The 26,466-nt window shown below is 48.8% G+C and overlaps 1 protein-coding gene across 1 annotated transcript in view; it reads left to right on the top strand.

The window, feature by feature from the left end:
• The first annotated feature begins 7,537 nt into the window (after positions 1-7,537).
• Positions 7,538-26,466, top strand: part of LOC104257945 (collagen alpha-1(VII) chain-like) — a 103,272-nt gene continuing 84,343 nt past the window's right edge. The window contains exons 1-16 of the mRNA XM_059815998.1: positions 7,538-7,607; positions 11,022-11,202; positions 11,658-11,817; positions 13,349-13,442; positions 14,504-14,677; positions 15,678-15,838; positions 17,153-17,282; positions 18,754-18,870; positions 19,425-19,580; positions 20,102-20,218; positions 22,392-22,538; positions 22,747-22,866; positions 23,503-23,661; positions 24,853-24,981; positions 25,287-25,436; positions 26,145-26,282. Of these exons, the coding sequence (XP_059671981.1) occupies positions 7,538-7,607; positions 11,022-11,202; positions 11,658-11,817; positions 13,349-13,442; positions 14,504-14,677; positions 15,678-15,838; positions 17,153-17,282; positions 18,754-18,870; positions 19,425-19,580; positions 20,102-20,218; positions 22,392-22,538; positions 22,747-22,866; positions 23,503-23,661; positions 24,853-24,981; positions 25,287-25,436; positions 26,145-26,282 (2,203 nt within the window). The remainder of the gene's footprint in view (positions 7,608-11,021; positions 11,203-11,657; positions 11,818-13,348; positions 13,443-14,503; positions 14,678-15,677; positions 15,839-17,152; positions 17,283-18,753; positions 18,871-19,424; positions 19,581-20,101; positions 20,219-22,391; positions 22,539-22,746; positions 22,867-23,502; positions 23,662-24,852; positions 24,982-25,286; positions 25,437-26,144; positions 26,283-26,466) is intronic.

Here is a 26,466-nt window from a genome sequence, read left to right as displayed (position 1 = left end):
CCATCGCACTTTCTCCACCGAATCTGCATGATGGCTGAATGCCAGGGACCCAGCATGGCCTTTGGGGAGCTCAGCTTCCTTCCCCTCTTCTGCCCAACCTACTAGCCCTGGGCAAGCTGGTAATGGGCAGAACTGGGCTGTGTGTTGCCCAGATGTTACAGCAATAGAGGACATGGGGAGGGAAACCATGGGGGCTATGCAAAATGCTCTCCTTAGTGCACTGAGCATGCCTGTGTCCCTCTCTTAGCTGAAATGAAGTAGGTTCTTGGATCCAGCCTGCATCACTCTGTCACTCCAGGAGGGCTAGTGAAGGTGTGGATACAAACATGTCCTGGAGATGGAGCTTGAATTACTCAAAATGTTATCTACGTAGGGTCTGGAAAGTCGTGTGGCAGCTCTGAGGCTGGAGGGGGGTTTCTGGAGGATCCATCTGCCCTGGTTCCTTCTCTCAGCAACCAGAGAGTCCAGCTGCACCATCCTGTGCCAGTGAGTGATCTCCTGGCTCCTAGCCCAAGCTTACTGCTCTTTCCTCTCCTGAAAGGTCCATGCGGCATATCCTGAGCAGGGATACGAGTGGTCCTGGGGGACAGAGATGCCTTGGGTAGGGAACACCTATTGCTGCAGGGCTTGCAGGTTGCTTTTGGGAGCAAACAAAAATCAGATCACTTGTTGGCAGCCCCTTCTTCCAGATAGTCTGATGTTAGGGATCTCGTGAACCAGAGCCACCCAGCAATGCACCCTGCCCTGACTCCTTGGAGAGGCCAGTGCTGGGGTCAAGGCACATGCGGCATCTGGCACTCAAGATCTCAGAGCAGGAGAGTTGCATGGTATGGAGGAGAAACTTGAGATGGGAATTAGCTGGGTAAGCATCATATTGAGACAGATGAGCCAAAGGACCACTGATTTTTCAGCTCTCTGTTCATGTAAGAGTTGCATGAGATGGTAGCTTGCTTTCACGATGTTTTAAAGTTGCTTGTGAGTGCTGGGCTGAGTCAATTGACTCCGTAATGGGGATTTAGACCCGAAAGCATCAGGGGGTGAGCAGGAAAGACAAAACATATTCATGCACCACCTAAGAGCTACCAAAATCTCTGCTGACCACAGGACTGCTGGCTGGAGCCTGGTTTGGATGCACTGACGATGGCCCAGTTGGGATGCACTGTCTTGTTGTTTTGATGTCAGTTATTGGCGTTTTTAAGAATTTAGGAAATCCCATTTTTCCTTTCTAATCATGTGGCCAAAACTTCACTGTCACTGTAGTAAAAGGGATCTTCCAGAAAATGGAAAAGCCTGTGTGAGAATGGCCCCAAAGGGGTGTGAATACCCACACGAGGGGAACGGCATAAAAAGGGTGGACATGGCCAATCCCACCTCACACCAGCTGAAGGATCTGAGTATGTTCAGCCGGAGTTAGTGCTCCTGACCCACATAATCAATTCTGAACACTTTGGACTGTGTTAGTGTAATCCTGGTTTAGCCTGAGAGGTGTCCAAGGGGCTTTCAGAAAGACATGGGATAATCCCAGCCCCTTTGGACTTAATTCGAGCTCTGGCTTTCCGTACCATTTTGCACCTCTGCTTACAAATGGAGCATCTCCTCCCTGCGGATCAGCCCCTGTGGCTGCTCCCGGAGAGTCCCATGCATTTCAGGAGTGTGCCTCCAGCTACCAGCAAGTCAATGCATTAATATTTCTTTATGAAAACAGCTTAAAATCTGTATTCAGGGGATTTAGAGAGAAATCAATTACCATAAAAATCTATTAACTCCATTAAAAAAGAAACTGTAAACTTTTGACCCCCTGAGGCTTATTTCTGTCAAGCGAGGAACAACCTGTGTTTAACCAGATTTTACCTCCCGTTCAAATCTACCATTTTCCTTGAGGTTTGAAAATGTCTTTAACTCCCCTGCAGCAAATGGTGCCTAATCACAGGAGAGGAGATGCAGAAATGCCCCGACCAGGCTTTTCCACGTGAGCATTTCAAAGCTGAAGGAGAGAACTGACATTTCCCCGGCAGCAAACTATGAGCCACATTTGCTTGTAAAATGGACAGACCCTCTAACTGACACCAGCTGTTGCATCTCCATCCTGTCTCCTGAGTTTTTTGTACATTGGTGACAGCATGCTGCTTTTGGATGAGCTGTCGGTACCTTTTCAGAGCTGGCAGTGGTTGTGACCTTGCTCTCCACCTCTGTGAGCCGTTAGGATTTGGTCCATCCTTTGCCTCCTTGCTGGTGTCTTAAGCCTCAAGCCCTTGTTTTTATTTTTCATCTCACTTCCAAAATTCAGTGGTTTGAATCTGTCCTTTGCTTTAGTCAATGCAGTCTGTGCCTTGGTTTTGCCCATCCAAATATCATGCAAAATTATATATAGATGTGCTGGGATCTTGGTGACCTGTTAATGCTGGTGCCATCAATACCTGGACCATCTCCAGACCCTTCTCCTGCCAGTCTCTCTGGTGCTTCCACATCCTGAAGTTCCCGTTAATTCTCCACTCAGGCCAATCTCTATATAACAATTACATATCTCAGCGTGATCACTTTGTGGGGCTGCTGGGATCTCTCTCCATAGGATTTTGTGATTTGTCTGGCAGTGCTCCATGAACAGGAGCCCTGGGGTGCTGGGCTGGGTACAGTGATGTCTAGTAAGGTGAGATGTAGCTGAAGCCCCACTGGGTTCTCTGCTGGCTAATATAAGGTTGTACTCATCCTACAGTTTTTCAGAGGGAGCTGCAAATAGGATGTCCTTCCTCTGTTTAGCTGTTTTCAGGAGACTTGTATGAAAACATCTGAGACCTGCTTCCCTCTGTCAGATTTGGCTGAAATTGTCAAGATTTTGCTGGGTCGTGAGGCAGAGGGTCCGTCTGCTTGTGTGGTACGTGCTATGGCACAGTGGCGGGTGTTGGGATGTGGATCTGCACGGATGCCCTGGGAAGGCTATGCATGCCAAGATGCAGCTCTGTAAGGGATAAATATTTGGTGGATGGAGTCAGCAGCATCTGGCATGGGTGATCCTGCGGCAGGAGATGTGTGAGATCCAGCTGGAGCCACAGGCAAATGGGAGGCAGGCACCGGCCAGATGAGACTGCAAATCCACTGGGTGTCATCCCTTTTAGGCAAACCTTGATGACAGGGGTTATTTATTTATCCTAAAATTTGTTGGGGAAAAAAAAAAAGAAGAGTTTATTGCAAACATCTACACAGGAAGAAGAAATGGAGGGGAACAGCCCAGCCTCTGGCACTATTGCAAGTATGTAAGACCTGCTTTTTTTCCTCTCTTACCCTCTTGCATCTTGCTAGGCTTCCCACAGCTCTGTCATCTGATCCAGGTGAGGTAAAGGAAGAACCAGGTCCATCAGCTTGATGGGGTTTGGAGGCAATTTGTTCAAGGAACTGTAAAACCCGGAGAAGTTGTCCCTATAAATTATTTACTGGGGGCAGTAAAAGATCAAGGAAATTGCTGGGATTCCTTGCAAAACACTGAAGTTTATGGGGTCATTTCCCTGCCTCTAGCAGGCTTCTCTGAAGATCTCTGTAGCGGCTTTAGGAGGTCTTTGACAGGGGCTGATGGCAGCCAGTGTCTGCAAAGATCAGGTAAGACCCACTGGATTGAAGTTTGCTAATATGTAATGTATGAAATGAGCATTGTGGTGGCACTGAAGTGAACTGCTGAAATGGCAGTCCTCCATCAGCCTTGTTACCCAAAATTTATCCTGAAAGATGGAGAACATGGAAGGAGCAAGCCCAGGTGTGATCTTGGCCCACTGGTGGGCTGTGGATGGAGGGAGGTGTTGGAGCAAGCGTCTGGAAGCTGCAGAGCAGCTCTTCACCCTGGTATACATGTCCCACACTGCCTTTTCTCACCTAGGGCTGGTATTTCATATCCAGGTGAACCCTTAAATGCAGTGAGATTTTGGAAAGAATCAGGAAAGGGAAAAACAAGAGAGAAAACAACTCATTTTCCTTTCAAAGTCAGAGAATAGCGCCCTTGAATTTGGGATCATCTGTAATCTGGATGTGCTGCAGTCATCCATCAAGGACCCACGCTGGCAACACAGCAGCAGGAGCTGGGTGAGTTTTCACCCCGAGTGAGCGTTTGTAGCTCACTGCTAGAAGGCAGAGCACAGCTTTAACAAAAATTTTAAAAATATATGTAATAAAAATTGGAAATATTCAATATGCTCAAAATTGAACACGTACGATTTCAACATGCTTGCACATGTGCGTATATGAATTCACGTCTGCCAGGAAATTTGTTTAGTTTGTGGCATCCAGATTATGAAAGCCTTTTGAATCCTTTTCCTCATCTTTGCAATGTGAATTCAAGGTTTGACTGTTGTGAGCTCGAGCCTTTCAACACCCACAGGGTCTTTGTGTTTTGTGAGCGTTAACATTTACTAACTGAAGGCCTGGGGCTCACCGTGCTTTTTCTTTGCCTCTGCAGAGTCTTCTAGGATTTATTCCTTATATGACTATTTTCCTATTGCTATGTTAATGTGCATTTTTTACTGTATTTGTTCCATGCGGAAGCATTAAACAATATCAGAGCTGGGGAAAAAAAGTAGAAGAGTCACATGTTAAATTTTTATCTGCAAAAACGTGCTTTGGCTTAGCTGCCCAAAGTGACTGCAGAAACTCAGACTTATTTTTTGTTGCTTAGGCCTTTTTTTATTTCCTGCATATATGTGAACTTGGGCGACTAATGCTGAAGATTCAGAGGTGCTTTTTTTCCTGTCCTTTGTCCCAGATCCCTCCAAGGGATCAGCACAGCAGTACGTGCCCCTGCCCCATGGGTCAGCACTCTGGCCAGTGGTGCAAGGAAGCCAACGCTCTGGAGTAGACCTGGTGGGGGATGAGGTTGGCACATGCCTTGTCATATCACCCAGGCATCTTAGAGGGACTCTCTTTAAGAATAAACCGGTATTTCCTTGGAGTTACAAAAAGGAGTGGATATTTCTGTTAGCATTTAAGCTTTTTCTGAATGATTTTTTTTCCATGTGTTTTGGGGTCAGTCTATCCCAAGGGTTCAAGCAGCAAGGAATTGTCATCCTTGATTTAGAGCAGGAGTGGAGACGATGAGGTGGGAGAGGAGAAAATGTCACATTTGGAAAGGCAGGAGGTGTGATATAGCTTGAGTCCAACATCAAGCCTCATGTCTGAAGGTAGAAGCTACTTACAAACCTATTCTGAAGGCAATGAGTTTGGAGCTTGTTAATTTACTGCCTATCTTCTCTTAATGAGATGGGATGGATTGGTGGCTGCCAAAGGCAATGAGGGCCATGAGCACCGGTGGCCTGCAGGGATGGTGTGTGTGCTAGAGGACCTCGACGCCAGGCAGGACCCCATGGGGTGACATGTGGCAGTGGACATGCTAACACGTGCATGTTCCTCTGCCCCAGGTACAGCACCAGGGATCCACGAGGCACTTACAAAAATCAGCATTTTGGAGGATCTTCTGCTGTCTCAATGTGGCAGCTGGTATTTTTGGGGCAGGATTGGGTGAACTGGTCACAGGGCCATTTGCAGAAATTGGGGAGCCTTCCCCATATAGACCAGTAAGACCATTAGGGCAGGCTTCAGTGCCAGCTGTTGTGATGGACATGTGCTCTCGAAGGATCTACATTAGCTGTCTAGGTACATATTACATTGCATTTCTGGTGTTATTTTAAATATGGAAATTCTCAGAACAGTGCATTGTATCCACAAGCTAAATTATCCTTCACTTTGATTGTATTTTGGGCAGGAGGAAGTGTAGAGATGTGAATGATGGGGGAAGAGGAGAAGAGAAGATGGAAGGAGGCACTTTTTGAAAAACATTGAAATAAGGGTCTCTGCAGGAACATTTCTGGAGGGACATATGTCTTTAATAATATTAACACAGAGCTCAGAAACCCAGCCAAAGGTTTTGCTGCCTTCCTGCTCCGTGAAGGGTTTGTTACGGTCCAGGATAGACCCTGCCCTACGGAGCTGAGGATTAAATGGGAAGAGAAAAGGGGATGCTGCCAGGCTGGCATTGCAAGAAGGGTGCTGGGATCTGAGGGGTGATGGGGTGATCTTGCCAAAGCTCATAACACAACTGTTGCAAAAGAGGTGGGGGTAAAACCTAGTTTTCTTGGGTCTCAGCTCTGTACTTCTCCTCCATTTCTTGATTTTCTAGAAGCTTGTTTACTCCTGCTGTTAAAAAGCCTGCATTTGCTTGGTTTGGTTCTCTTTGGTTTGTCTGGGATTTTTTTTTTTTTTTTTGGGGGGGGGGGATTGTTTTTTTGCTTTGAAGCCATCTCCAAGCACCGCACAGAGGTTTTGTCAGGAGTTACGAAGGAAGGACACAGCACAGGTTAACCGCTACACAGCAGAGATCTTGATTATGTCCAAGTACACCCAGCAATTAGAAGAGAGAGGGAAAATAAGAAACAGAAAACACATTAGGGGAACTTAACACCTGAGGGTCTCAGAGATGTGTGTAGGTACATGATGGGCAAGATGACCACAGCCCTGGTGCCCCTGCAGTCTAGACCCACACCAGGCTGCTCCAGGCACTTGACCTTCATCTTGCTTGTTTGGAGATTCATTTAGGTGGGGTTATTCCAGGCTGAGCATGGGAACTCAGCCTTGTTTTCCAAAAGGGAGCCGATCTATAAAGCAATGTGATTTTGAGGTTGCATATTGTTAACTGGAAGGGACAATCCAGTCCTGGCAAAGAGCTAGGCTGGATGAAGTCATCGAGCTTGTCTTTTCCCCACGTCTTTAGTTGCCACACTGGAAGTAGTCCGTGTCTCCCTGTGAAATCTGCTCAGCCCGAGATGAGCAGGTGAGGCTCAGAACAGGAGAAGAACCTTTTATTGCCCATTAAAAAAAGAATAAAACCCCTTCTGGCAACTCTACTTCTGCTGCAGTCGTTGCTTTGTAGAGAGAAGCCCCTGCTTTGCAGAGGGAGACTTGTGTAGCAATTCTGGGGAGTCGGTAAACCATCCATAGGCAGTAACCAGAGCTTTCAGCCCCCTTTGGCTGCTCCATGATGGTGGGCTGGATCTCCAAGGGCGGCAAGTGCACAGCAGTTAATCCTGGATTTAGGACCCTGAAGGTTAGTCACAAAACAGGCTAATAAAAACGAGTGCAGGTGATTGCTGTCTGCAGTGATCTTCTAGTGATCTTTCCTCCCTGCGTAATTGAGGCAGCAGGTGCTTCCTTCTTTCATCACACCACTAATATTCACATTTAGGCTTAATTGCCTAAGGTGGTTGTTGCCTGAAGAAGGGTGCTATTAGGGAAAGGTGCTGGGGGAGCAAAGCTGAGCTCTCCCCTGTTGCCAGCATCAGCAAAGAGATGAAGGAATTACTGGATTTACGGACTTCAATGCCAATTGCTTAAGCCAAGATGAGCCTTTGTAGCTGGAGAAAAGTTTCCCTTGCCACTGTAGGCAGGTGGGAGCATCATACTCAGATGGCATGTGTTAAAGCCTCTTTTCTCCTGCAGATGAATGACTCTCCAGGCTGTGTGCTGACTCCAGGAACCAAGGAGCTTCTTCCCAAGGAAAAGGAAAATGTTGTATGCCCAGATCCTTGCCCTGGCAGTGGCTGTGGCGCAGTACAGAGCGGTGGCCATTCATGAAGGTACGTGACAAGTGGGCTACCATGAATGCAGTGGCTGGGGCTGATGCTGAGACACATCGGGGAGAAAAAAACCTTTTCCAAGCAGCTGTTTCTGCTAATGTCATGGATACACACACAGATGCTGTCATGGTGGAGCTGTAGTGCTGATGCCTTTAACTTCTGCATAGGGTCCTTTTAGGTTGGGATTATCTGGCTAACAGAGCATCTCAGCTGGCCCCAAAAGGCAGGCAGTACCTGACTTGCTGCACTAGGGTTTACAGGGAAATCAAGTACCTGCTCAGTGTCCTGCCTCTAATACTGTTCCATCTCAGCTGCTCCAGAGGAAGGTGGGGAGAAAGGGAAAACATGTCCCCTCCTGATTCCTCTTCTGATCTTCAAGACCTGGTACAAGCCACCACACAGAGGGTATGAGAGAAAAGACCTCAAGGAAGCCTTGAAGCCTCCTGCTACTGTTTAAAGAGTTGCAATGGCACAAGGGCTCACCTCCTCCCTGGCTCCCTGTTGCCTGTGCAAGCCCACAAAGAGCTTTTGGGGAGGAGGGGCTGGAACCAAAAGGTAGGAGACAAAAGGACCCCAGAGAAGAGCCTCATGGAGTTACAGCATGATCCATGGCATGTCTCTAGCCTCAGGATACTGCAGGAAGGGGAGGCTCCTTGTGAGCATCCTACAAAGCTAATCCAGAGCTCCAAGGACTGTCATGGGGCTGGGTATGAGCCAGTGGGTCCTCCCTCTTCAAATTGTTCCGTAGCAACAAGCCCCCAGGCTTTGAAGGCATAAATTCACCTGGACTAAATTCAATAAATTCAACAAGGAGTTAATGGAAGCTTTGGCATCAGCTACAAAATTAACTTCATTAAGTTCCTGTCCGTCAATTAGGCCAATATACTTGACTATAATGCTATTTAATTCAAAGCTGGGAACAGCGCAATAAATCAACATTTACAGATGTCTCTGGCAAACCTGTGATTGATGAAACGTGGTAATTTTGGAGGTGCATGGAAAATTTCAAATAAAATCATATCCCCCTGTGATTAATATAGCTGTCTGTGTTGGTATTTTCTCCAGAAGGTACCAATCCAAATATGCTTAACATCACATGTTTCCAATGACAGCTTCAGGTACCTGATCCAAGCAGCAAACAACCCCAGGTTTCATTGCCAAGCTGGGCCCCTCTTGAAAGATGCTGAGCTCCTGGCTCAACATCTCACAGAATGGGCTCTGGTTGCCCCTTTATAGAGGAAGGGGCACCATCCTGACCTTTTTAATCCCATGGAGCTCTTGCTTGTTGGCTTTCTCCTCATTATTCCTGGATGCAAGTAAGGGCAGGAGCATTGTGTAGGGTGAGCGAAACTCCCAGGGGCCAGGCACGGATGGAGGAGACTCTCTGGGGATTTGGGATGTGGGGAGGTAGGCAGCAAAGGTCCCTATGATACCAATGGCATTTTGAGCATGTTTTCCAGATCAGGGCCAAAAATGCAGGTCTCCCAGGAAAAGTGGTCTGCACTGCCTTGAGTAGCTCCAAGAGGTGGGTGATTTTGGTCATCTCCATCTCGCTGAACATTTGTTGGGATTTTCTTGTGGTAATACAGGTTGTGGTTACCCTGGAAAGCTGTTGAATGATTTCCACCAGTTCTGAGGTCGGAGCTGAGGACTGGCATTGCCTTCCCTCCAAGGTCTTCTGGGGGAACAGGGACATCAAGGTCAAAGCTAGGGAAAAGGGGTAGATCTGAAATAGAAGCGGCAGCTGGGAAAAGAGCTTATGGTGATCTGCTGTTAGCTGAGCTGCCTCCAAGACACCCCTGACATCTCAGCTGAAAAGCACTTCCAGACGATTGAGAAGGGAAGGGAGATCTCAACAGAGAGCCATAGGAAGGAAAATTGAAATAATTGAGTCCCATTTTTGTCAAGGGAAAAGTGCTTTATATTCCCAGCTGGGTACGAGTAAAACCAAAAAGAGCCAGTCATTATTTTTCTGCAGTAAACAGAACTGTTAAGTTGTGAAGAGCTCAGTGTCAGGAGGTACAAAGAAAGATGAAGAAACCAAAAGCCTTGGGTAACAAAGGCCCTTGGACTGCCATCCATCTGCAGCTGGCAAATGATCCTCTGTCCTGCTGTGTGGCCAAAGGGGATTGATCAGGGACACAGCAATGAAGAACAGCACAAAACCTGCATCTTTCCAAGACCTTTGGGGAGCCTGCTTATAGAAGTGGGGTAAAAGTCAGGTAAATTGAAGAGATTGAGCTAAAACAGGCTTTCCATTTGCAGCAGAAGCATGAGAAACCTGCCTAGCACATCTCCCCACCAAACTGAAACAAATGCTGTGGCCTGGTTGGGTGCGAGTTGGGTCTCCAGACCTGCACCTGAAAGTTGAGGCAGTGGGTGGGTAAAGTCCAAAGCAGCAGCGACACAAAATGGAAAAAAATGTGAAGAGGTTGAGCCCAGTCCTGGTGAGCAAGATATAGAAAGTCCTCCTTCAGCAGTCAGCATGGTCTACCTCTTAGCAGCCCTACAGTAATAACTCAGCATCTCTCTGCAAGGGAGAGAAACACCAAAGAAAATACAAATTTTGAACATCCCTTCTAGAGCCTTCATTAATTTATGCATCCCTAAAAGTCATCAGATTTCTGTCCATGAAATATATTTATTGGATGCCTAAAGAAAATTAAATTAAATTGAGACTGAACACTGTAACGGGAAATATGCCTTGATGTTCGTTAAACAAATTTCCCTGTATACCTGTCCCTTCCCTGCCAGCTGTCGTCAGATAGCTCTGGCTTGTACAGAAAAAGTGCTCAAATTGTTCATTCTTTGCACATGATACTTTTCACGCTCGGGGCCACCAACAGCTAGGCAAGAGAGGACTGTTGCTGAATGCGTGGAGCATCCCGAGCTCTCCATGCAAGACTGGAAGACTTCGTTGTTTTAGGGCTGGCAAAGCATGGGTGGCCGGGTGGCCCCATGTCTGCATGGGTGTCTCACGTTGGCTCTGGAGACCCTGATGCAAGAAGCCCAGAATGGTTGGTTGGGTGGCAGAGCTGCCATATTCCCAAATTTCAGTTGTGTGTGGCTCAGGTGTCGATGTCTGCCCGTGGGCATATGAAACCCCCAAGCATCCCTTTGCTTCCGGCATGTCCTACAGGCCTGCATGCCTTGCTGGATCTGGGTCTCAGTGTTTGTGCTTCAAATGAGAAACTTCCCCCGGATGCGAACAGCAAAGTGGGGAGTTAGGAGGAAATTAAAGAGAACAAAGCAGCCTGTTGCTCTGGGAAGGCCATGATTACTCACTTCATTGGGCCTAAGCAATATTCCTTTGCTGCAATATCTCGGGGGTTCACATGACTTAAGAGGGGTTTATCTCCTGGCTGGCTCATTGCATGGTGTGGGATGAGCCTTCCTGCCCCTCTTCTCCCTCAGCATGCAGGACGGCGGAGGTGGCCGACATTTTGTTCCTCGTGGGGCAGTCACAGGGCACAGGGAGGGAGAGCTCCCGGCTGGTCAAGGACTTCATCGGCAGCATGGCCCGTTCCTTTGAGAACGTGGTGATGGGCAAAGGAGGCATCCGGCTGGCAGTGGCACTCTACGGGGAGAAACCAAGGTGGGTCAGTCCATCCTCTACCACCAGCACCGGGTTTCTATAACCCCATGGCTCTAGGTGGGCAACCACGTCCCCATGGTTGAAAAGCTCTTGCCGCTCTGCTGAACCATTACAAGAGCAGAGCAAGAGTTCAACCCCCAGCAGCGTTACCAGAGTCTGGAGGTGCTCAGCCATGGGGAACTCTTTCAGGGCAGGGAGGCTGGTATTTAATACAGCCACAAGAAATTCCCCGCCATTTGATTTTAATAGAGTTTTATGGTAACAGGGCTCTGGGGCTCATACCCTGGACTCCCTTGACCACTGTGAAGAGGACTCCTTGCCTACATATGAGCTTAGTGTGACCAGCTAAATGTCAACATTATTGCTGGTCATTACTATTATCAATGCATGCTTGCTGTAACAACACTGTTTTCTTGCTCCTTATTCATCCGTATTCCCCCATTTCTCATTCCCAGGATGAGTATTGAGCTCACGGATTATGTGACCATCGAAGAAATGCTGGTGGCAATTCAGGATCTCTCCCTCAAAGGCAGCAGCTTAAGAACAGGGTCAGCCCTGGCGTTTGCGGCTCATGCCATGTCTCGCTTGGACACGCTGCGAGAGGATGCAGCAAAGGTAAGCAACCTTCTGTGATGACTTCCCTGGTGTCACCCTCAGTAGGGATTAGACCTCTAACTTCACCTGAAGGCATGAATGAGCCATTTGGGTTTTATTTATCCCATCTGATTTGTAGCTTGGAGTTGAGGTACCACATTTAGGAGCTCATTCAGCTTCAGGTCACTTTGTTGGTGATAGAAGGAGTCAGTCAAAGGACTGACTCACTTTTTAAAAATGCTCATGTTTCCCCATGGATTGCAGAGGGATCCAGTGTTCTAGTCTTAAATGCCTCCAGATGAATACCCAAATTCGGGGCACTTATTGCATAAGCTAACTGAGCAGGCTCAGGATATGATAAGGACAAGGAGACAAGTTGTGGCATTGATGCATGTAGCTGTTGCTAATAGTCTGCACCCATCCACTCTGGTTACAGACAGTTACAGTTAGCATCTTACCTGAAAAGCAGAAATGTTGCAGTGTCTTTACGCTTCAGACATCAGTTCTGGGTCATTGGTTTCTTCAGATCATTTTTTAAAAAATCATTTTGTTCATCATTTCTAAGGGGCTCTGAGGATGCTAAAGAGAAGGCGCTGCATTCTGGTTTGCTCTGCAGGCTGCATGAAGCAGTTCACTCCACTCTGTTCTGATGGTAGATAGTCTTGAAATCAAGAAGGGTGCAGCTGCATGGGGAGTGGATACACCCCACGCATCAAGTCTGAAACCATCACAGCCAGCTTTCACCTCCCATGGGCCTCCCACATTTGCAGCTCGATGCTGCACCTTCTCTTTTGCTCTGAGATCCCACATGCCAAACGCGGTCTCTGTGATCCATGCTATCAGTGTGGTGTGATCAATGTGGTCAGTGAGAGCTGGTTTGGGTCACAGAGCAGGAGGGAGAACATGATGATACAGATGGGATGTGTTAACCACCTCAACTGCATGCTTAAACGTGTTGCAGCAGGGTGTGTCTTCATCATATCATCCCATGCGCCAGCCATACCTCCTGCTACGTGATCTGACACGGGACTGCCCAAAAAGCTTGAAAGGTCTGGGGTTGCTGAGTTGGCTGTCATTTAAACCCATGCTGTGGCTGAGAGCGTTTTTTACCACCTGATAGCACCATCCAGGTGCCAGTGGCCAAGTGTGTTGTCCAGGGTGCAGCTGAGTCCTCTTTTAAGAGCAGCTCTTGTGGACTTGTAGGGGTGAATCCTCTCTCTGTGCTGGCATCAATCTCCTTCTGGACCCAGAGTTACTGCCCCAAGCAGAGGTGAGAGACAGTCGGGCAGGAGGAGACATGCAGAGAAGATGCTGACATGTGCAGCAGCATTTATGCTCTGCTTCCTTCCCAGCTCATGCTCATGAAAGCTGATTTCATGTGAGTTACCCCGAGGTGTGGGTTATCGAAGGATTTATTTTCAAGTGCCCATCCCTTTAGAGAGACAGACTTCATCCAAGGTCTGACTTGTCGGTGTGAAAATCCTACAACTGTCTCTGTGACCTCCTCATGTTGTGCTCTTTCATTCTCTGGCTCTTACGCCAATTCTTGTAGGCAGTTGTTTTGATCACGGATGGGAAATCCAGCGACTCAGTTGAAGATGAAGCCCAGGTCCTGCAGGATGTGGGGGTGACGGTCTTTGCTGTAGGTACGTATGGACACACTAAGTTACGTGGAGCATCACCACCAAATACTCTGTGTGCACCAACATACAATCTACACACTGGGGAAGATTCCTGATGCATGACACCGCCATCCTCTAAAAACTGCACCCATCCCCAGGCTCAGCCACTAGCAACTACTGCAAGTACAGGAAAATCACATCTGTGCTGTGCTTGGGTATTTTTTGTTGTTGTCGATAGCTGATTTATTCAGTGGAAATCTGCAGTTTTGCATCTGTCAAAACTACTTGTGAATTCAGGAGGACTCAATAAATAGTTCCATAAAAGTCAAAATGTTTTGATGTGACATTTTCAAAAATGAAATATTTTTACTTTTGAAGCTTTCTCTTAATGGCATTCAGAGATCAACTTCAGCTACGTTAAAAATGTCCATCAGAATAACTCCATGGGCAAGGAAAAGTTTCAGCACCTGCCTGTCCCCAAGAGCTAAGTACAGACATTTATTACACCAAACATTTCAGGGGAGAAGAAGGGGATGGTCGTTTTGTTTCATTACAGAGAGCAGCCAAGTCGATTTGGACAAATGTGAGGTGAAAATTAGGGACGGTTGGTTTGTTGGGATTTTCCCCCCCTCCTTTTTTAATTCAACTAGAGGAAAACCCTGCAATTTTCACACAGCCTCCCAAAGTCCCGTTGTCTGCTCATCTGTCAGAAGGGCAAAAATATCTCTCTATCCAATGGGAAGGATGAGGCCAGGTCCTGCCCTGCTCCTTTTAACTTTCCGCCCCAAAAGAACTTTCTACCTCTCGACCCATTAGCAGATGAATCCTCTGAGTCAATCTCTAACATGCCTCTGGAGAAAACCTTGACCTCTCTTCCTTGATGGCTTCATCTGCTTCACCACTGCCCACCCAGTTTGATTCTCCATTCCTTGTTTCATCCTTCACTGTGGAATGACTGCAAAGCTGGTGTAAAACTCAAAGGCCAGCACATCGCTCCGGCTTGCTCTTGACAGTCCTTGCCAATGCCTGGCCTGCCCCAGGGATGGTGTTTGATGTTCTCCTTTCCTCTTCTTGTCTTCTTCTAGGAATTAAGGATGCTGACAAGAACGAACTGAACAAAATAGCTTCAGAGCCCACTGCAGAGCATGTGCTTTACGTTGAAGATTTCCACCTGCTCCACAGCGTGGCCCCCAAACTCTCTCGAAGGCTCTGTTTCACTGCCTCAGAGCCGCCACGACCCGTCAAACAGACTGTGCAAGGTGCGTCAGAGCTCTCCCTTTATCCTGCTTTCCCCCTGCTTGAACCAGCCCCTTCCCAGTCCTTGGATGTACCAACCATGCCATGGAGATGGACCTCCCACATCCCTTCTGTTCATCACAAGGGAGCTTTAGGGATTGGATGACCCTAGAGGAGCAGCCAGCTCATGGAGCGTTTGTTGCTTGGGGGCAGCGGTCCTGTGTATTTTGCTTGTGTCTGCGTCTCCATGGTTTGTCTGGTGATACCGGATCCTGAAAGTCTTGCTGCTGGTTCAAACAAAAGGAGCAGCAATAGGCTGTGGCAGCATTTCTGCCCCTTGGGGGCTTTCATGATGGACCTCTCATGGTGGACTCTGGCAGCACAGTTCAGGGTCTCAGGAAGAGCTTCATTCCTTGTAGAAGATGCTAGAAGCAGTCAGAGATATTTCTAAAGACATCTAGATCTCTCCTCAAACACATACTGATGTTGCAGCAAATCCAGAGGTGGTGGCAATGAATTTCTGCCCCCCCTTCCTTGGCACACAAACTCACGAGAAGATGAGTTTAAAGCTTGGGGCAGAGCCTGGGGGAACTTCATCCAAGTCATTAGAGGGTCTTTTTTTGCTTTCTCTGTGGTTTTGTAGCACTTCAGGGCTTCCTGTGATGTTTCATGGAGAGTTCAAGCTTTCTGACCGAATATTCTCTGGTGACAGTAAGGAGAAGGCAGGAAGGAGCTGATGCCCTGTGCATTAAGCAGGTGTTCACAGGAGAAATGTAGCCAGAACCAGTTTTGTTTTCCCTTCTTATGCTGTCAAGCAATTTGCTGAAAGAAATCCTGCTTGTGTGGCTCTGGCCTGGAAAAAGATCGCAGCTGCTCCTGCGCTCTCGGCCTCAGCGAGTGCTGTCTGAACCCAAGGCTTTCTCTGCATTGCATATGTTGACTCCATTAATGAACAGCCTGCACGTGTCCAGCACTGGTGCCATCACTGTCCAAACCAAAGGCCTTTCCTTTCTCTTTTCGCAGCTGAGAAGATCACCGGCCCTCGGGATTTGTATGTCAGTGAGCACAGCCACAGCTCGCTGCGACTCACGTGGACGCCAGCTACAGGGAGGGTGACGGGGTACCGTGTCCATCTGCATCCCTCACTGCCTTCGGGGCAGCTGGTTTCAGAGGACCAGCGGCAGGTAGAGTTGCATTCCCATTTGGCAGAGCACCAGTCGCAGGTCCCGGTGTCAGGGTTTAGTCCTCTGCTGAGGCTGCTGGTGGCACAGCTTGGTTAGGAGATGGCACCATGTCCCTCAGCCATCCCAGTCACAGCCCAGTGCATTGGCAGAAATTCCTGAAGCTGCTTGCTTGAAGTGAAGGTCTGTAGATAGACCACCAGGTTTGCAGGTGTGTTGATTGCTCATCCTAATTTTGGCATTGCTGTTGTGGTGAGGTGGAGTTTCTGGGAGTGACGGGGGGGAAGGTAGGGTGGGAGATGGATGTGGCACAAACTGGCACAAACTCCATTGGGACTGATAAGAACAGGTCAATGGGAAGCACTCTTTCTCTCATTACCTCTGTGATACCACCTCTCAAATAAGCCCATGCAGCTTCCCTAGCAACATCCCCTGTTCCTCTTCCTGCCAAGAATGTTCATCTTGGTAAGATCAGTCTGCATATTAGGAAAAATTTCTTTACTGAGATAGTGGTGAAACACTGGAATAAGCTGCCCAGGGAAATGGTGGAGTCACCATCACTGGAGGTGTTCAAGGAACGTGTGGACGTGGCATTGTGGGACATGGTTTAATGGGCATGGGTGGTGTTAGCTGATGGTTGGACTTGATGATCTTACAGGTCTTTTCCAACCTTAGTGATTCTGTGATTCTGTGACCTCTGCCTGTTTTGGTTTTGGATTTGCCATGTCCTTGTGTGAGGGATGCTGCCATGTGTGCCAGCTCACTCCCATTCAGCTTGGTCACTGCACAAAGTTTGAGAGCAAGATTGAAGGATAGAAGAGGTATGCCTAAAAGCTTTGATTTCTAATAATAGAACAAAGCTATGAAAGCATAAATTATTAAGGTTAAGATTATTAATTGTATTAATTATTAAGATTGTATTTAACTAGAATGATCATCCTTGGCTGCTTCAGAATCTCATAAGAACATCATGAAAACACAGAAGTTGTCTCCACCTCTCTTGCCCTCAGGTTATGTTGAAATCTCCCTCTAGGAGCTAAAAAGAAACTTTCTTTGCCTAAGATAGTTGCTTTGCCTCCATTTTTTTTAAGGATATTATGCACACTCTTGTTTTCATGGAGATTTTTCTGGGCTAACTCATGAAACCCACCCTTGGCATTGTCCTGTGCCTGTGCTATGTCCAGTGTGAAGAGACTTCTGCTCATGGAAGTCACCTTGCATCACATGTGAAGCCTCGTGCTCCTAACCTTTTGCAAACATGGGGGTCTTCTACTGTCATGGAGGTGTAATGATGTCCTTTGTCCCCCTATGTGACAGGTTGTGGTGGATGGTGACAAAAGTACCGTGCTGGTGACTGATCTGAAACCCAACACCAAGTATGTCTTCACGGTGAGGGCCGTCTATGCGGATGTCCTTGGGGAGTCAGCAGCTGTCAAGGGGAAAACAAGTGAGTGTCTCTTTTGCAGTCATCCCTGTGTGATTCTTGTCTGTGTGGGCACAGGAAAAAACCCACCCCAAAACCATACGTGTGAGGAATGAGGGATGGAGAGGTAGGAATGGGTAGGAGGAAGATCTGTGCAAACGTCCATGGTGTGGGCTGCAGGGTTGTGAGTGGGTGCAGAGTAACCCATGTGGTTAACTCACTTGAAAGCAGAGGGTGCAGCCTGCTGGATAGCTTACATCATCTGATTTAATAACGAGCAGGATATAACGAATCTAGGCTGGGATTCAGTTAATGTAACACTCATGTACCTCGGATGAGAAAGCTTTCAGAGACCATGTGTTGAGAAACACAGACATGAGTTTTATGGAGAGATGTATATTCTAAACACCTTGTTTCAGAAGTGAGCGGTCCAAACGGTTTGGGTTGGCACTATGCATGCACTTAGGGCTTCATTTCACTCAAGGTGAACACCAAGGTGGTATAATCATGGCCTTTAGGAAATGCCCCAAGTAGCAATCTCTGCTCCCATGAAATGATCTAGGCTTCCTCTAGATTGCAATCTGCCATGCCAAATTCCTCTGCTGTCACATGGCTGGCTGTAATGACAAGGTTCTTGGAAACAAAGGACCAAATTCACTCTTGGACAAACCCTGGAGTGCAAAACAGTGGGTCAGATGTGATGGATGGAGCAGGTTTTGTCCCAGAAGTCTCTGCACTACTTTAAGCGGTTTCAAGAGTGTAAGGGGTGCACTAATCCTGCTTCCCTCCCTGTTTTACATGAAGTGCCAAGTCTGCTTTGCCCAAGGGGTTTTGAAAAGAATTATTCCTTTCTTCCTTGTCTTTTGTTTCTTCCCCCACCCCCTGCAATGTCTTAAATTGTTTGTCTTCTTGAGGGAAGATCTCCAACAGGATGAATAAAGAAAGCACCTCAATGAGGTTGATTCATGTGTACTTGCCAGGAATAAGATGGAATGTCTTTATGGGTGGAAAGAAAGTAATTTGATCTCTTCTCTTATTATCCCCAACATGAAGCCAGAGGCAGAAACTATAAATCTGTCTGCCATGGCTGGCTGGACCAAAATGGGCTCCTCTTTGTAAGAGTTGCATCCATAGGCGCAAGTAGCTTTTCATTCATGTGTCCTTGCTCAGTCTGCATGAAACCACTGCAGAGTTTTCTCTGCTCAGGAGGAAATGCCTTGTGGGTAGATATTTCACGGTTCCCAACACCATTCAAAGATGAAGCCCACAAGCACTCTGCCTTGGGGGGGGTTGGCTCACTTTTCAAGGAGACAAGGGTTTGGAAGAGGGGAGGTGGTTGCTTTTGAGGCTTCAGCTGAGAGAATAGGGAGAACTGGTGCTACTCACCTTTGTGCCTCTTTGCCCTTGAAGACAAAAGATTTTCCGAGGGTCTTTGCCATGGCACTTTATTACAGCACTGTCACATCAATTTCTGCAACATTTTTGTACCCCAAAGCACCTGTGCCTCCAGTCACTAATTTCCGTGTGATAGAAGAAGGACTTTTTAGCTTGAAGGTGGCTTGGACACCTCCTCTGGGCAAGCTGGAGGGCTACAAGATCTACATCCCCAGAGGTAAGTTCAGATTTTATTAATTTTTCTTGGAGTTTGCTTTAAAAGGAGCAGTGACCTGAGGACAGGGAAGGTGCCATTTTGTCCAAGAAACAATGCACCACAGAGCTCCTGGCATTACTCTGGAAGGAGGCCAGGTTAGCCTCTTCCAAACAGTTTGGTTCCTCCAGGACAGAGGAGGAAAGTCCTTTGAAGGACTTTCTTTTGAAGAACAAGATGAGGATGGTGCTGTGGATGCCTTGTACCCATTTGCACTGTTACATCTAGACCTACCGTGGATGTTTTTCATACTCAAATGCCTGCTTTGGTGTGGGTGTGGGGTGAGTTCAAGCCTTTGGTATGGCTCACACTCACCTCTGTGTGAAATGGAGGGCTGGGACAGCATGTCAAGACTTAACAACAGACATAACTCTCAGCAACATCACATGGGTTGGGGGACTTCAACCATGCACTTGAACCAGCTCCTGTGCATGCTCTTCACCGTGTTGTGAAGACATCACTGTGGGATGTAGACAGGCAGTGGGAAGGCTTCACCACCACTCTTCTTGATTTTGCAGCCAACAGACCAGGAATGACCTATGAGCAGGTTCTGCAGGGCGATGTCTCTTCCCACGTGCTGGATAACTTGCAGGAGGACAGAGAGTACAGCATCAGCATCTACGCGGTGTACCCCCAGGGGCCAAGCCAGCCTGTGGCTGCTGTGGGAAGAACATGTAAGAGGTTTGACTCTGTGGCTGGTCCCTTCTTGCCCCGGGCGCTGTGTTCACACCCTTTGCTGTTGATAAGCACCTCACAGTTGGTGGGTGCTGCAGCTACATGTGCATCAAAGGGGCAGTGTCCAACAGATCCTTCCTACCTCCAACCTTGAGCCCTGCTCTTCCCCCATCACATGCATGGACATGGACACCCTTGAACACCATCACGCTGCTTGGGAGGAAGGGTGGGAGATCTGCCAGAGCCTCGCTTGCCCTCCTGTTTTGCACCCATGCCGCATAAAGCAAGCGAGGTAGTGCATTAGAGGCGTTGGCCCTGGAAAGCAATGGTCACAGATATGGTTGGTTTCGTCACTGCTTTATGAGATTCCTTCAGGTTGTGAGGGAGGGCAGGAGCCCTTGTAAATCCCTCTCCTGCTGGCAGGCAGGCTGGAAGAACAGTGATGCAGGGAGGGCAGCCAGCAAAGTCCTCCACTGGCAAGTAGGTGCTCTGAAAGGTTTGTTCCCTGTCCTCCTTCCAGTGAAGCTCCTGCCTGTGAAAAGCATCTTGCTGCAGAATGAGACCACCAACACACTCCAGGCAAGGTGGAGCCCCGTCCGGGGAGCAACGGGGTACAGACTCACCTGGACATCAGCAGGTAGAGACTCAGGGACGGGGTGCACACATCAGTGAGCAGAGACGTGGAGTGATGGGAGCTGTGAGGTCCCCAAGGCATTGGGTGCACCAACACCTTCTGTGTCCAGGCATGCAACAAGAAGCTGGAGAAAAAACAGGGTTTTTGAGTCTGTGAATGGTGGAGTTTTCTGCACATGGGGATAAATCAGCAGCTTGCAAGAAAGAGCCATACCATGGGTGTTGATGGTAAACTCCACCATGGATGCAAAAATACCTGCTCTGGCTCTGCATAAAGCAGGCTAACGGGTATCCAGTCTTGTTAACATGGGATTAGTGACGGATTTACAGGACCTGAGTAGCTCTGGAAAGGATTAATAGCTGGAGAGAAGCTGGTAAAGTACTCCATGCAGAGCTGTACATACCACAGCCCCTGAGAACCTGGGGTTACCCCCCTTTTTGGGGCGACAGGTACCACATTACAGACTGGAAGTGCCAGTGCTTGTTGCTTTTCTCTCTGCAGCACTGAGAGCTGGCTTCGTCCCCCAGCATCCCATAATGCACCCTCATTCTCAGACGAACTTTGGTGTTTGAAGACAGATTTGCATTTGCAGCTGGAGTCTCTCCCCTGCCTGAACACAAACATATTTTTCTTGCTGATGTGGGGGAGCAGAAGTTAGAAATTCAGGTTTGATGGCATATTTTGGCCTTGGGAGATGGATGTTTCTGTGGCTCAAAGATGAGATGTGATGTCAGGACACCTGGGCTCCATCACAGGCTTTGAATAAATAGCACACTCTACTCTGGTTCAGTTCCTCTGGTTATAAAATAAGGAGACATCTCCCACCAGGGGAGGGGAGTGAGTTGGAGAACAGCTCTGAAGGTCATCAGAAGGGAAAATTCTTTACAGGGAAGATACAAAACTGTTTTTATTGCTTTGTAATGAATGGTTCTCTGGAAAAAGTCACAGCACACCCCAAAACTCAGCTGTTTACTTAGTCCTTGCTTGATACCCCAGCTAGAAATGGAGCATGCACATCCACAGCCTGCTATGTCTTTGGAGGGGGACACCCCTTCTCGAGGGGACGGTGTGGGACATCCTCAGACGAAGCAGCAAGGGTGCATCACCTCTGCTCCAGGTTTGCTCTTTCCAAGCAGCTCTTTCACCTGATACGGGTTCACCCCAAATCCAAGGGTGGTAAAAATCCCAAGGGGCAGCCCACCCTCAGCTCTGGGCCCTGCGGGGTTCTCCTCCCACACTCTATCCCATCCCAGGGCCATGCGTTATGGGTGCAGTGGCGTTGGGATTGAGACACCTTCTGCCCATCCCCGTGCAGCCGTCCCAGGCACTGGAGGGTTTTGATTTTTCTTCTCTAACTTCTAAGACAGAGAATAGATAAACGTAAACGAGCGGCTTATGCAGAGAGAAGGTCCGTGGGGTGGGAGAAGGGGGATGGGGCTCAGGGTGCTGCTGGAGCAGAAGATGGGGACATGGCACCCTCCAGTGACCAAACTGCAAATGGCAGCCTCCCCCCCTCCAAACCCCAACCTTCTGCTGCCTGCATCACTCTGCCCCTCTGAAAACGGGGTACGATCCCCAGGGATTAGGTTTTAACTCTTCTCCTGCCGTGCCTCCCTCTAGAGCGATGCCGAGAGATTTAGCTGAGCAATTTCTAGTCCACAACAACAATACAGAGATGAGAAAATGTCTTTTGTGGCATCAGTTGGCTCCAGTGTCCTGCAGGGAAGGCAAGATGACTCCAGCACCCAGTCACCCAGGGCTGGGCAGAGTGTTGACCCTCTGACGGGACTGCTCGCAGACCCATACATGGCCATTTGTGTCTTGTGACCTGATTTGTTTTCTCTGGCCTGCAAAGCCCTGAGTTGCCTTGATCTATTGGTGATCACTGAGGTCTGCCTGAGCTGCTGTGGGTTATATCTACCTGCATATACATTAGCTCCTCAACCAAGATTTGTGCTTCTTGCACTAAGCCCTATCCCTACCATCTTCAGCTTGAGGACCTTGCCAGCACATGTGCAAGCCAGGAGGGTGAAATACCATTCAATCTCACGCAACTGGGTAGTTCTCAAGTGGTTGTTTGCGTGATTGCCCACCGCCCTCCCGGACAAGGAAACCCAAGGAGGGTGGTCCTCCTTGGTCTGACCCACAGGGGCCCAGACATCATTTCCCTTTGCAGAGGGCAACATCCAGGACGTGAACCTCAGCAACACCTACAGCTACTACATGATCCAGGGGCTGCAGCCTGGCACAGAGTACACCATCACCATCAACCCCATCTTTGGGGATGTTGAAGGGCCGGTGGTGAGCAGAAAAGCAACAACGGGTGAGTGCCCTGCAGCAGGGGTGGGAGCCAGCCCAAGCAGACACAGATGGGGGTCAGGCTGTGCTGGCAGCAGAGAGCTGGTGTCATTTGTAGTCGCCGCCCTGTCTCTCATCTGGTGCAGAAAATACTGTGGTTCATCGCAGCTTTCGGGGGCTACTTCGAAGCTGTTGGGACCTTGATGCAATTGGTCAACTTTGCTCTCCTGCAGTGGCATCGAGTACTGTCCAGATGCTGAAAGTGAGTGAGATATCCATCAACAGCGCTCTGGTCTCCTGGGACTCGGTTGCTGGGGCCACCGGGTACCGAGTGGCTTGGGGTCCTACACCAGGTAAGATCCTGCTCTCCTCCAGCCTGCATCACCTCCACCTCCTTCTCTAGCATGGGAGATAAGGCACTGGGAACCTCAGGCATGGTGGGTGTAGGGGCAGGTCCAGCTCATTAACTGGTCTGAGCAGCCTCTCCCACAACTTAAGGGCATGAACTGAAAACAGACATGATTCCTGTACCTGACCCGCAATGCCAGCAGGCAGTGTCCCTGCAGCAACTACGTTCAGCCTGACCCCAGCCCAATGCATATCCCAGTGGGTGCAAGAGTCCTACACCACCTTGCCTGGTCATCCAGCACAGGGGCTTTAGAACTCCCTGGAGATGCTGGGGAGCAGCAGAGCACACGTTGGAGCCACCTCGAACTGCACCATGTTACTGTGGGCCCTGGATGTGAAATGTGGTTTGGTTCCTTTGGTTCCTCTCAGCTGGTTTAGATCCTTTAGTCATTCCCAAATAAATAACCATAGGAAAACGCTCTCTTGCCCCAGTGCACATGCGGGTGCCCTGCAACAGAGGTTCAGCTGGGTCAGAGATGGACTGCCGGGGGAAACATGGTGTCTTTGTCAGTATGCAACAGAGCTGCTCTCCAGACTCTTCAGTCTTTATCCTCTTCTGTTTTATTTTCTGTCTCCCAAAGAGTTCTTTGGCAAAGACCGTCCTCGCCAGCTGGCCCTCAACAAGTCGATCACAGCCTACCAGCTCCGCAACCTGGCCCATGACACTGAGTACGTGATTTCCCTCTATGTGCTCTTTGGCTCGGTGGAGGGACCGGGGATCACAACCTCAGCCAGGACATGTGAGTATGGGCAGGACGTTCAAGTAGGTACCACAGCAGACAACCCTTGCGTGGCTGGTTCAACCTTGTGTATCCCTACAAAGCCCTTACACTGTGCCTCCTGCACCCCACTCCCACCACCTCATGTCGGGGGCACTGTGGTGGTGGTCCTTTACCCTGCTGACCTGCTGTGCCTCGTAGCTGAAACAGTGCATCCCAAAGGCTCTGGGTTTTCTGCCTGGGAGTCTTCAGATGCAAACTGGAGCCAATGTGCTCTGCAGTGCATCTGTTCATGTGCCATGGGCATGGGCAGAGCTTCAGATGTGAACTGCCCAATCTGCATACACTGAGCTTCCAGGCATCCCGAAATCCAGACCAATGGCCAAAGTCTTCATCATTGTCAAAGAGTCCAGCTGGAAAAGAGATGAGACCTGGGTAAATTCTGCTGTAGGGAGCCATAGGGAGATAAAAAGAGAGGAACATCCTAATGTGGTCCTTTCTGACTGGTGACAAGGCCTGTCCCTTGCCTCAAAGAAGGGGGGACTCCAAAGGGCTGTGCTGGAAGATCAGGTTGCCTGGCCAAGAGGCAACAGATGCAAATTCTTCATGGGGAAAGACGGTGGACTAGTTGATGGCCAGAGCTTGTCCTCCCATGGCAAACTTTGAAGTTGCTGCATCTTCCAGGAGGGAAGACAGCAATGCTGAGCATGGTGACCTGAAAGCAGAGGTTAGATTTGTACAGTACCAGATGTATCCTCAGGGAGGTTTAAAAGTGGCAGAAGGTGACTAGCAACCCTGGAATACAGTATGGAGATAATAGGCTGACCCTTATGAAGAGTGGGCACAGACAAACACCGATGTTCAGCGCCCGTGGGAGCTCTGGGTGGGTGTTTCACTCTGCAGGCAGTGTGGGAACACTGGGATCTGGATTTCACACCTCCCTGGATCCCTGTACTGCCTGTCCTGGGCTTGCAGAGATGTTCCCACGTGGATCGAGTGCAGAATACTCTCCTCGGTGTTAAGGGAGGTAGGATGTACACATGTGGCCCAGACCTCAAGCAGTGCAAACCGGTGTCTCACAAGGTGAGGATGATTAGACACTGAGGATAAGCAGAGATCCTGCTTTTAACTCTTTTACATAATTTTGGCCTCATTATACTGACAACGAGGAGCCCTGTTGGGCAGTAGTCTAATGCTGTCTTCACCTTGCAGCTCCTCTTGGCTACATCTCCAATTTCAAGGTACTGTCCTACACCAGCTCAAGCCTGTCTCTAGTGTGGAGTGCCACGGCAGCTGCCACCAAATTCAAAGTCACCTGGAGCCCTGTGGGAGCAGGCAAAGGTGAGGAGAGAAAGGGTGCACATACTTGTTCCTGGCAGAGACCCATGCGTGGCCATGGGAGCCACCAAACTTCTGATCTACTGCGTGGGGTAGGAAAGAGATCTCACTATTGAGAAACACGGTCCTCAGCATGCATACATTGGTGATGGCTCCTGTCCTGTTTGTATTTGTGCACTTCTATTTATGAAGATAATCCCCAAAGCTCTGAAACAGTAGTACAGCAAGGAATGGCTGTTTCCTTTGGAGGGGATGCCACCAGCCTCATTGGTGAGCTACAGGCTCTGAAGTATCCCTTTTTTTAACAGAAAAACAGGTTGCCAAGACTCAGTACCTGGGCAGTAGGGTGTTGGCTTACCGGATTGACCACTTGCTGCCTGACACCCTGTATAAAGTCAGTGTTCGGGCTGTCTTCAGCAAGACCGAGGGGCCAGAGGTGACTCTGACTCACCACACAGGTATGTCCTGGTGGAAAAACCCTCTTTATGTGGGGAAGCAAAGGGTGGATTCACAGTCCTGTGCATTGCACGTTGGTGGTGGAGTGACATGAGTAGCCCTCATAGCTGGTAGCAATAATCCACGGCTGTTCCCATGGGGAGGGGTGGACACGTCCTTCTGGCATGTTCAACAGGCTTGGCATAGGTAGGCAACCCTGGACGTATTAACACGCTCCCCAGTCTTATTTATCCACAGCCATCTCAGCAAGGTAGGAGCCTCTCTGCAGGCACCACTCAGAGTCGACTCACCAGCATGCACACTTGAGGTTTGCTATTCCTCGATTTGTGGCTCTGCCTCTTCAAACTTGGGGTCTTGGGTCCTTTCAGTGTCTTTTTCACGTGAGGTCATCTGAACCACAGTTCCCTGTGGTGTTTGGAGATGCATCTGGATGATCTGTCCTCTCTCTGTCCCCTCCTCATGTCCCTGTGTCGTGTCACCAGAGTTTGGCGCAGGCGGTAAGAGATGTGGATGAGATCCCTCAGCTTAACTGCACAGTGCCCCTCTCCATGGATTCATTAGGAAATGCAGCCTGGCATCCCTGGATAATGTCTGGGAAGTAGATATTGCATAAATACCCAAATCTTTCTTCAGTGTCGTAGCTTAGAGCCATGAACTCTGCATAACTTGAGCTGTTACTTCAGACATCTCATCCTGGTTGATTTTTGCAGCATCTCTCACAGACTCCAACCCCATCCAGACCGTTCAAGATCTGAGGATTACTGACACTGGCGTAAATAGTTTGAAGCTATCTTGGAGGAGGCTTCCTGGGGTAACTCATTATAAGATATCCTGGGTACCATTCAATGGTAAGCATCCTGCTCTCTCAGTGAGGTGCGGTATGAGGACAGAGCACAAGGAACCCCAGAAAATAGGAGCTTAGCTCAGCTCATTCCTTTTCCCACAGATGATTGGAGTAGATGGGGACTGTAATGTCTACAGGAGCAGGTAGAAGCCCTGGAACTGAGCCAGGTTTTAGTCGCTAACAAAGAT

This window comes from Gavia stellata, chromosome 4 (assembly GCF_030936135.1).
Source record: "Gavia stellata isolate bGavSte3 chromosome 4, bGavSte3.hap2, whole genome shotgun sequence".
In the NCBI taxonomy this organism is placed as follows: Eukaryota; Metazoa; Chordata; class Aves; order Gaviiformes; family Gaviidae; genus Gavia; species Gavia stellata.
Note: the sequence above shows the minus strand (reverse complement) of the source record. Positions and strands in the feature narration are given on the sequence as shown.